Below are 11,618 nucleotides of genomic sequence, written 5' to 3' on the forward strand. Positions count from 1 at the left end.
GGGGCGGCGGGGGAGGCGCCGGGTGCGCCCCGTCGGGCCCCGCGCGAAGTTTTGCAAGTGCAACTTCGGGGGGCGGCGCGGGGGGGCCCGGGGGGGCGGCGGGGGCGGATCCCCGCTGCGCCGGCGGCCTGAAAGGGAGCCAATCGCGCGGCCCCGGCCGCTGCCAATCATCGCCATCCGTCCAATCCCTCCGGCGCCGTGTCCGAGCCGTATTCCCCAGCGCGCCGCCGAAGTGTGGTGAGGGCTCTGCCAATCGCGGGCGGGCAGAGCGGGGCCAGGGATGCGCGGGGCTCGGAGCGCAGACAAAAGAAGTTAAAGAGCCGCTTAATATATACATGTTTTTGAAGGCGGGTAAAGGGAAAAAAATAACAACAGCGAGCGTAGATGGGCTTGGCTGTGTCGTTATGGAGCCCCCTTTGAGCAAGAGGAACCCGACACTGAGATTAGCGGATTTGGCAGCGGCTCAGCCCCATCCTCACCAGAACATGACAGGCTTCCCGGGGCTGGGGAACCACCACGTCCACCCCCACCACGCGGCCCACCTCCACCCCGGGGACGCGGGCGGCGACCCCGGCGGCGCCCTCACGCCGCTCGGACCCGAGCACATGGCGCAGCCCGCCGCCCTCAAGCTCACGCCCGAGGCGCTCACCGCCGCCGCCTTCGCCGCGCCCGCCGCCACCACCGCCGCCGCCGCCGCCACCGCCGCCGCCGCCACCACCGCCGCCGCCTACGCGCCGCCCGCCGCCGCCCTCCCGGGATACCCGTCGGGGGGGGCGGCGGGCCGGGACTTCCTCCTGCGGCGGGAGCTGCCCGCCGCCGCCGCCGCCGTGCACGGGGCGCTGGGCGAGCAGCACCCGCCCGCCGGCTCCCCCCACCTTCCGCACCCGCCGCCGCACGGCGTCTTCATCTCGGCCGCCGGCACCTACGGCGCGACCGACGGGGCGCACGCCGCCTTCCCGCCGCCGCCGCCCGGCGAGCAGGGCGCGCCCGCCGGCCGCCACCCGCCGCTCAACGGGCAGATGCGCCTGGGGCTGGCGGCCGCCGCCGGGGAGCTCTACGGGCGAGCCGAGGCGAACTACGGGGCCGCCGCCGCCTCCTCCTCCTCCTCGGCGTTGCAAGGCTACGGCTCCGTCAACCTCAACCTGGCGGCGGCCGGCCACGGGCACCCGCACCACCCCCATCACCACCACCATCACCACCACCACCACCATGGCCACGTCGGGGCCGCGGCGGCGGCGGCGGCTGGGGCCTTCCTGAGATACATGCGACAGCCCATCAAGCAAGAGCTGATCTGCAAGTGGATCGACCGGGAGCCGCCTCCTCCCCCTCCGCCGCCGCCACCGGGCGGTAGGAAGCCTTGCTCCAAAACTTTCAGCACGATGCAGGAGCTGGTGAGCCATGTCACCGTGGAGCACGTCGGTGGGCCCGAGCAGAGCAGCCACGTGTGCTACTGGGAGGAGTGTCCCCGCGAAGGCAAGCCCTTCAAAGCGAAATACAAACTCATCAACCACATCCGAGTACACACGGGAGAGAAACCCTTCCCTTGCCCCTTCCCTGGCTGCGGGAAAGTCTTCGCTCGCTCCGAAAACCTCAAGATCCACAAGCGGACTCATACAGGTGGGTTGTTCTTCCTTCCCCCACCTCCTCCCCCCTCCAGGATTTCCTTCCCTTTTTTTTTTTTTTTTTTTTTTTTTCCTCCCCTTTCCTCCTCTTTTCCTTCTCTCCTACGCACCGCCGGACATGTGACTTTTTCATGAATAAGTAATTCGGCAGCACACGGGCCACGCACACACAGCTACGTACACGCACCCGGCCCCTCGGCCCTGCACACACGTGTCCCGTCCGCCCCCCTTTACCCCCCCGTTCACTTTGGGCAGCTCCCTCCCCACCCCCACCCCCTCGGCTACCCACCTCCCCACATCCCGGCACCACCGGATAAATACACCGATTAATAAATAACGCAGAGTCGGGGGAAGATGAGCAGCAGCCCCTGCGGAAGAGCGAGGAGAAGATGAGCGCTCGCCCGTCCCTGCTCCCGCCGCCCTTGTCCGGGGCACCCTGGGGGCTCACCCCGCCTCTGCGAAGCGCTGCGCTTTGCCACTTCCCCCCGGCACGCCGAAGGACGGCGGTTCTGCTCTTCCTGCCGCTTCTGTCGGTGGGCACGGAGCCGGGCGGGTGGCCCGATGGAGAGAGATGGGGCCGCGGGGGCTCTTGGGGGCGCAGTTCCCCTGCTCTGCGGGCGGCGGTGGCTCTGCTCGGCTCTGCCGGTACCACCGGGACTACCGGGCTGCCCCTCTGATCAGCGCTCCTGGGGCTACCCCCGTTCCGGGACCGTCCCTGTTCTACCGGGACCGACGATGCTGCCGGGTGTATCCCTCGGCCCGGGCTACCGATATTGCGGAGCTAGCGGGGATGCCGAGGGCACTGCCGGGGCTGCCCGTGCCGCTGGGCCGCCGGACTGGGTAGAAGTCCCGAGGTTTCTGGTGCTTCCTGGGCTGCTCCCGCCTGCGGCAGTACCCGCGGAGCCGGGGAGCAGGGAGCGAGGCGGGGGAAGGCTCTCACCGGAGGACGCTTCCCTCCCTCTGTGCATCTGAGAAGCAAACTTCAAAGTCGCCCCGGCTTCCCCGCGGGGTACGGGAGGAGGGAGCGGCACCCCGGAGAATGCCTGGGGGAACAGGCGGGGGACCCTGGAAGGGCTTGGGGTGTGTTTGAGCCCTTTAGTATTTTATTTTTCTGGGTTTGGTTTTGGTAGGTTTTTTTTGTTTGGTTTGGGTTTTCCCCCCCGCTTTCTCCTCATTTCTCACCACTCCCGAAATACGCATTTCCATCTGGGTGTAAAACTCTGCCGAAAACGAACGAAGCCGGGATTTATAGTAGCAGACAAATATTATTCCTTGGAGGATACTTAAGGAAGTGGAGTTGCCGTAATTGCTTTCTTGATTTATTGTTTGCTGCTCGGGAAGAGAAAAGCGGCGACCGTACAACGTGTTGTTCCGATGTAAAACCAAATGGCCCATGGCTGAAAGGATTATAGATTTTTATCTCCAGAATATGTCAGGCATGAGCCCATATGTAGCAGCGGAGCCCTGAGGGTGCCCAGTGCTCTGCGCCCAGAGCCGGGGAGGTTGTGAGGGGGGGACACTTCTCCGGGGGAGAGGAGGGGGTAAGGTCTGACACTTTTTCTTCATGTTGTTGTTGTTGTGTTAATGACACCGTGGAATGAGTTAGCTGGAGGCCCGCGGTTCTGTCATCTGTAGCCTTCTCCACCTGCCTTGATTTGAAAAACAAAACTTCATCTCGGGCTTTTGTTGGCTCCTCAACTCCTTACCTATCTCGGCTCCAAGGGGCAGGGCGGGAGGGAGGTGGGAAGGAGTCCGGGAGAGCCTTGCGGGGAGGCAGAGACATTCAGCTGGAAAAAGAGCCCCCCACCAAAACCCAAATACCTATCGGGCACAGTTCGCAGCTCCTAGATGAAGTCGAGCATCGCCTCGAGGCAACGCGTGGGACGTGGCTCCTTGCAAGGGAAATTTGGAGAAGTTTTTAGCTTGGGGCTACCCCGGGAGGGTGTCTGAGCCCACAGGGAAAGGCTCTGTCCACACAGAAGGGCTCGTTGCACCAAAGCAGCTCTCGGGGTGGGGGCAATAGCCCACCTCGAATGACAGCTCTGCCCGTGGGAGGGCAAAGGGGGCAGGAGTCTTTCCCTACTTATTTTCCCCCACGCCCTCGAGTGGACAAGGGATTTCAAACTTAATGCCCGTCCGGATTAATTACTGTCGTTTTGCCACCTTAGCTTTAACTTAGTCATGTGCAACCTGGAAACAGGAGAGATTTACAAACTATTAATTTATTATGGGCACTTGGTGTCCGGGGGGGTGGTGTGTGGAAATAATAACACCATAATCGTATCATTAGACGATTTTGCATGTTTCTGGTAACCCTGCAGGAAGAAAAGTATTTCAGCAATTCAGGAGGCGTTTGTTGTTTGGGAGTTTTTTTTCTTCTTTTCTTTTTTATATTCTTTTTATTTTTTTTTTCCCCCTCCCCTCAAAAGCACCACCCCGGGGGCTGCATACCACGCTCTGCAGCTACTGCCCCATTTTTGGGACGAATCACTTCTCCCACACCGTGTGCATCCTAGCGGGAACGGGGACCTCGTCCCTCCTTCAATTTTGCTGTCTCCTCGCCAAAGACGATGCTCAGGATGGTCAGGCTTCCTTCCAGCGATTTCCAGACCCTCCAAAAAAAGTGACCCCAAGCCCTATCTGTGCCCCTCCCCGCCGCCGGCACTGCTACTGCCAGAGGAGTTAGGGGATCGCGCCCGGCATCTCGCCCCCTTCCGTGGGTTGAAACCACCTACAAATGGTTAAACTCTGACGTGATGCCCTCGTCAGCGTAACGGGGACACACCGGGACCTTCCCTAGTCCTGGACTTACCGGGAATTTGATCGTCGCGATCTGGAGTCTGGCGAGGGTGCCCAGGCGTGAACGCAAGTGGAAAGACACTTCCCTAAAACCCCGAGGGAGTGGACGCGGTTTGGTCCAGCTGCTTGGAGCATTTCTCGGGGCTGCGCTTCGGGCTCTGCGGGTCACGGCCAGCAGCAGATAGCATGAGCCTTCATCCTTGGGGTAACACAGCTAGATACTGCTCAAAACCTCCAGTAGATTCGCTTCGCTTTCCCAGAAGAAGTAACAGTAATTAATGAACAAACGAAGTGACTGGAGACTTGTCTTGGGGGCGTGCAGAGATTTTCATGCACTTAAAAACCCACAAGGCACGATTTTAATTTTAATTTTTCCCCCTCTCTCTTTTTTTTTTTCTTTTTTTTTTTTTTTTAAGATAAACTTTGCACTTTTTAGTGCTACCACTTTGGTGGTAGGGGAACCGATTTTAATTGAACAAATTAATGCATAAATAGGCTGTGGAGGTGCATGTTTCTATAGTAACAGCCAAGAAATTGCTTCTAAAAATAAAAATAGTTTTCTTATTTCCATTATTATTTTGATAAATAATAAACGTGATACGATCTTACAAACGGGAGGAGCAGTAAAAATCGCTTGGCGGTGAGGAGAAAATGTCCACTGAGAGAGCTGCTGGGTTGTTATTTCTGAGCCCTCAGAGCAAAAACACATCTGAAAATACACATCAGCCGTGTCTAAACCAACTCGAGAGTCACAATAGTCATGACAAAAACTATCAGTGCAGGTCTGTCTGTGCTGGACTCACATGTAGCACGGTAGAGTGATAAAAACTTGCTGTAAGAAGGTTTGGTACAGGGATCTGGCAGGTTTTTTTTTTTTTTCCTCTGATGTGTCAGCGATAGGCAGCCAGCCCTGTTCGGGAGCTATGAGGAAGGGTCGGTTTGGGAACTATGGGGAGGGTATAGGTACCAGAACATATGTACTGCAAGGTATGATACAGGAGACGAGCGTGTGTGAGAAAGGTACACCAGGCTAACCACCCCGGGCTGCTTTCACAACCTCTTGAACTGTAAGCAGTGTGTAAAAACTCTCAGAAGTAGATCATCCGCACACATTTAGACCCAAATTTGCCCAGGGTAACCAGCTACGCTGACATCAGTCTGTTGCCCTCATCTCCGGTGTCTGGGTTGGTCCCTCCAGCTTGCAGGTTCCCAGTCCTGGCTGCGGGGTGCTCCCTCTTTGTGTCGGGATGCTTAAACAGGTGTTACTTTTATTTCCCCCAAACTAATTATTCCCCCAGCGCAGTGCCCATTGGGAAAGGATTACGCAGGAGATGTGCCAGGCGAGCCAGGCTGCCGGCAAACGCCAGCCCTCGCAGGCAAAGACATTGAGAGGTTTTGTTTGGGCTCGGTCATTAGAGCGGTAATGAAGGTTTCTCGTGTGCGAGGGGAGCGCCGCAGAGGGCAAACAAGGCCGGGGGGGCCCTGCCGCCGCCAGCCCGGGACTCCGGGCCCGAGGGCTGCCAGCGACGTGTGATAGGCAGCAAAACACGGGGAAAAAGTCGGAAACCTCGGGACTGTGGCGAAGGGGGGAGTAAAAAAGGGAAAGGGGAGGATAAGGAGGGAAGGGGAAGGTCGTCCCTCGCCCCCCGGAGGCCGCGCTGCGGAGGGGCCGCGGTGGGGCGGGCGGGCTGCGGGCAGCGCCGGGCCCCCGCCGCCGGTAACGCTGCCGTTGCTGTGTCCCCGCAGGGGAGAAGCCCTTCAAGTGCGAGTTCGACGGCTGCGAGAGGAAGTTCGCCAACAGCAGCGACCGCAAGAAGCATTCCCACGTCCACACCTCGGACAAGCCCTACTACTGCAAGATCCGCGGCTGCGACAAGTCCTACACCCACCCCAGCTCCCTGCGGAAGCACATGAAGATCCACTGCAAGTCCCCGCCGCCCTCCCCGCCGCCGGGCTCCCAGGGCTACGCGGCGGCGGGGCCCCCCGACGGCCCGCTGCCCCCCGAGGCCGAGCCGGCCGCCGAGCCGCCCCGCGGCCGCTCCGCCGCGCTCTCCCCGCCCGTCACCAACCTCAGCGAGTGGTACGTCTGCCAGGCCGGGGGGGCTCCCCGCCGGCCCCGCACCCCCTCCAGCCGAGACACCTCCCCGGCGTCCGAGGAGGACGAGCCCCACAGGACCTCGGGAGGCAGAACTGCTCCCTAGGGCCGTGCCGAGCCGTGCCAAGCTGCCGGTGGCCCCGGCCCCACCGCACTGGCCCCCGGGCCGCAGTGGCAGCCACCTGGCACGGGGGGCTGCCGTGGAAGTGCCATCAGGTTTGACTCGCGCTATTTATTCCGTGTACGAAACCCTATGGTGTTTGTACGGTAACTAATTTAATTAAAGAGACTCGGACTTTTTTTTTTTTTTTTTTTTTTTGGTAAATAAAAGCATTAATAACGCCAGGCTGGGTCGTCCCAGTCACCCGAGCTGCGCAATTTTGCAGAGGGACGGTGCCAAGGGAGATGTCCATCTTCCACTCTGCCCATGCCCATTGCTCTTAACAAGAATTAGCTGGCGAAGGCTTCGAGCAGGCAGAACCCAGCCAATCTCTGGAATGGCTCTTAAGTACCTTAGCTGCCACCTCAGCGCCTCCTCTTTGGCCTGGGTAAAGCCCCAGGTCAGCAGCAGCCTCCTGATGTAAAGCAGCACCTGCTGAAGCTCTGGCCAGTCAAGGACAGGTTATGCATCCCTTAAAATAAGATTAAATAAATGCATTTCCCCACCCCTTTTGCAGTTCAGCTCCTTTGTAATTGATGGTTTCTCTCCCGAGTCAGGGGGTCCCACCTGCACCCGGCATTTTCTCTCCAGCCTTTCTTTCACCCTTAGCCGTAACATTGTGCAAACGATTTAGGAAAGGAAAGACAAAAGATGCAGGACTGGTTTTTCACTCCTCCACGGTTTGTACTTGTATGGCTTCTAAAACGTAGCCAGAGAATAAAAGAAACACGCTGCTATTTGACAACTGTGATACTGTGATACATTTTTGATTTTTTTTCCCTAAAAAACCCACACGAAAACTCTGCAAATTTTCCTTTCCTTGGGGTTGGTGCTATTATTACTCTGATTATTATTTTTTTTTAAGTTCATCTCTCAGACGAAGACTTTGCCTCATGCTCCCTCCAGCTCCCTGGGGGGTTGGGAGGGCGAGCAGCCCCCTGGGCCTGACGAGTCCCAGAGTAGGGGACAGGCATAGAGGGATTATCTTTTGATTATTATTTTTACGTATATTATTTCATCTCTCCAACCGAGCTGATGCCTTCCTGCTTTTCACTATCCCCCTGAAGTGGCCCGGCAGAGTCACCTGAGAGGTGGGGACCAGAGCTGCTGAGAAGGAAGCCAGGGGTGGGGACACAGGCTGGGGTCGGGGTGCCAACCTCCCCAAACCTGCCAGCAGCCCAGCCCAGCAGCCGAGGGGCTGCGGGGCACGGGGGACGCCCCAGCCCAGAGCCCTTGAGTCAGAAGCGGGGCACAAATGAAGTAAAGAGCACTAATTCCTCCTCAGAGACCCTGAGAGAAGAAGCGGCAGCCTCCCTCCCCTCCCCCAGGGCTTGTGGAAATGTGTTTTGTGTGCCGTGAATGGTGGATGTCGTCTTGTCATTGTTAATAACGTGTATGTGAACGCGATTATTTTGTACAGTCAAATTAATTTATTTTCTGACATCACCCTTTTTTTTTTTTTTTTTTTTTTTTTTCTTTTTGGACTCCCCTGAAACAGTACAGAGCACACCAAAGAATTATCTTATTAATTTTGGTGATAGATTGTTGTTTATGATGATGTGGTTTGTACAAAAAAAAAAAAAAATCATTATATTTTTCAGCTTACTTGAATGAACGATGTAATGTGAAACAGACTCTTCCTGCATGTCCTCCGTGCGGTGTGTTGGTGCTGATAATATATAAATATATGTATAGTTCATAGAGATATTATATTATTAGTACAGTGCATGGTGCTGTCACTCTGGAAGCCTTTAAACGTTGTCTTCATATTGTTGTGTTGGATCTAAAGAAGCAGGCGTTACTTTGAAAACAAACAGAAAACTTGAATAGAAAATAATTTTTTAAAGTTCATTCGATTTGCTTTTTATTCGTTTTTCAAAGCCCATTTGAATAACTAGAAAATAATAAAGTAAGGTATGAACTTTTTAAAAAATAATGTATGTAATGTAATCTTATTAGAGATATATTGGTGCTGATTTATAAACGAACTTTTTAATTTATGCATTTTTTCAACAACAGATTGCACTATACATTACAACATGGCAGGGTTTATAAACTATGGCTCGGGGGGATATATCACTATTTTTATGTATTTGCTACACGTAGAGTCACACACTTTCCCAACAGTTTTATGACACATGATACCTCCTAAATAATAATAAAAAATTGCTAATTTAAAACTTTTCATCTCTGTAAACCCCATAAAAAACAAAACAAAAAAAATTATCATGCAAATGAATAAAAATATTATTCCTATGTATTGCATGTGCCTTACTAACAGACAAGGGGCAAAGACAGACCGAAACACCCCCTTTTTCCCCCCGAGGGTCAGCAGGTAGATTCAGATCCAGCCACAGCCTCCCAGCTCGGCAGGAGCAGCACCGTGAGGTGTTGGGGGCGGCTGAGATACTCCGGCTTTGCCCAGCGAAACGTGTGAGTAAATCGGGTTCTCCTTCGGATTTACCTTTGGCTTTGCAGCCAGGCAGAGGAGGGATGCTCTGGGCAGGGGCAGCTTTGCTCCTGGGGGTGTTTGCCCGTGAGCCGGGCTAAGGGCGGGGGGCAGGCAGAGGATTTGGGGGTGCGTGGTTATGATGGAGCAGCTGGGTGCTGTGCTGCTGGCATCCCGTGCACAGGGGGAAGAGAGGGACAGACACAGAGAAGACACGGGCACAGGTCAGACATTTAGGCACATGACATTCTTCATCTCTCTCAAGGACGGCTAAACGGAATATCAAATCAAGTCAAATCAAATGTTTATTTCTGTTGGGGAGAAAAAATAAAAAGAAAAAGGAAAAAAAATAAAAATAAAAAGGGGAGACCTTCCTGGCAGTATTCTCTTGAGGATACTCGTGAGTTAAATAGCACTACTGCTCGGTAGTAGCCGTAGAAGCGAAACCGTGTGCCAGAAGATGATTCTGAAACACAGAGTGAGGTCAGACGAGAAATAACGCCAGGAAATCACTGGAATGAAGGAGAAGGAAAACCCCGAAGTTTTCAGTAGCTAAGTGAGAACAGGTTTCCCGATTTGAGAGAGGAAAACTGAATAAAATCCGTGAAAAAATCCGGACATAATCGTGTGTCAGCATCCTCCAGGATTATTTCCCCTTTCAATTTTCTTTTTTAATAAAATAAATACAACTAGCCTAGAGTGATTGCGCCCCCCGCCCCGTAATTTACCAGTGCTCGAAAATGACTGGTCAAAATGTCAAGAACAGTTTCACCAAAAGGTTAGAGTGTTTTTTAAGTCAGTTTTGTTAAATGTGGTAAAGGTGAAACAGGTTGCAAAGAGTTGTTTCAACCAGAATGACAATAACCAACATACGAAGCAGAAAAACACTCATAAATGAGGGCTCCAATCAATGGGAAAACTTATAGCTCCCTAATGAAGTTTCTTGTGAAAAGGAGGGCGACACAAAGCCACCGAGACATGAATCATTCATGGGAAATATAAAAGATAAAAGATATCTGACAATGAGCAGAACCTTGTATAGAGTGTCTAAAACAAGTTTCCCCTTCTTATTTTCTGCTTCCCCCCCCTCCAGCCTCCCTCTCCTAGTGTTCCCTGCCCGCCCTATAGAGTTAACATTGACCAGTGCACGTCCTGCCCCACTTCAAAGTAATTTAGCCCAGAACGGAAGGCTTGGCGCTTGGACAATCTTCATGGTGTGTTAGGATTTCTATGGCAATTGGCAAGCAAGACGTTCCCATCTGAATATGGCTCAAAGAAAGCCACTTATTGACACCGAGTTGGCCATCATCAAAGACTTCATCTTTTCCTAGGCGAAACGTGGTCCTAGCAAACACTGTTTAAATCATCCACCTTTGTAGTCGCGGCTGGGAGACATCTCGCCACACACTATTGCTGGCGCTCGGCCCTTTAAAGGCGAGAGCGGCGGTAGCGAAGTTTGAAGGGACTAAGAAATTTCGGGAGTGTGGGAAATGGCATTGCGGGGAGGGGGGCTGTGGATATGGATAAGAGGGGGAGTTCTCGGCGGAGAGTGGAGGGGCTGCGCCCCCCAACGCACCCGCCACGGGCAGGGTGTGGGACGCAGGGCAGCCGGGATAGGCTGCTGCTTTGTTTTTCAAAGGATGGGTGGCGGGGAGAACCAAGGATTTTCAAGGGTTTTCTCCGCGTGTTTCGTGCTTCTTGAGATGTCGCCAGGGAGTTGTGAGGTGCTGGCAAGGACGGACTGTCGCACACATCCTCCCTCCTCGCCCCCACCACCCCGCCATCACCCCGGAAAAATATTTTCAGGTAGAGCGGGCCAGGAGGGATCAGGGAGCGATGGAGTGTGCTGGAACACACACTCACACTCACACGCGGACACACACGCTCCCCCCTGGCTCGGACAGCCGAAGGCGGGCGGGGCGCTGCCAGCGCTCCCCCCCGCATCCCGCGTACCGTCAGCACACACAACCACGCTCCCGCATTCACACACACACCACGCAAGTGCCTAATCAGGCAGGGAGAAGTTCAAAGGCAGGTTCTTTGAAATTCAAACTACTGCTTTTATGGTACATCAACATGGAGCGTTAGGATTGCTATGGCAATGAGCGAAGCAAAAGCAAGCTGCATTTAAAATAGTCCACCTCGATTCGAGACACTCTATTAAGATACAGTTGCATTGACCTTTAGTTTCATGCCGTGTTAGCGCAGTCAATTTTCACTTCATCAGAACGTCTCATATTTTTTGGCCTCTCTCCCAACGACCCTTCCCCTCCCCTTTTTATTAGGACCCCCCCCCCCCCCAACTTCAGCAGATAAACAAATAAGCGAGGAAGAAGCTCCGTCTCCAGCTCTTCTCCTCTTCTGCCTCCCTCTTTTTTTTTCCCCCCACCTAAGTACTTTTATTTGCAGAGCGATTGTTCTTTGTTTATTTAATACAAGTACTGTGTGAATGGTGAAAAATAAACACGATGAAAAATAACCAAACAGATGATT

At 54.3% G+C, this 11,618-nt stretch overlaps 1 protein-coding gene across 1 annotated transcript; it reads left to right on the forward strand.

Moving 5' to 3' along the window:
* The first annotated feature begins 118 nt into the window (after positions 1-118).
* Positions 119-8,898, forward strand: ZIC5 (Zic family zinc finger 5). Its single transcript, XM_086880817.1, is given in 4 exon segments — positions 119-667; positions 669-729; positions 732-1,617; positions 6,168-8,898. Coding segments are annotated over 4 exon segments (1,734 nt in total). The 5' UTR covers positions 119-335; the 3' UTR covers positions 6,623-8,898.
* Positions 8,899-11,618: the final 2,720 nt, after the last annotated feature.

The sequence above is a fragment of the Cyanistes caeruleus genome, chromosome 3 (genome assembly GCF_971803275.1).
Source record: "Cyanistes caeruleus chromosome 3, bCyaCae1.hap1.1, whole genome shotgun sequence".
Classification (NCBI taxonomy): domain Eukaryota; kingdom Metazoa; phylum Chordata; class Aves; order Passeriformes; family Paridae; genus Cyanistes; species Cyanistes caeruleus.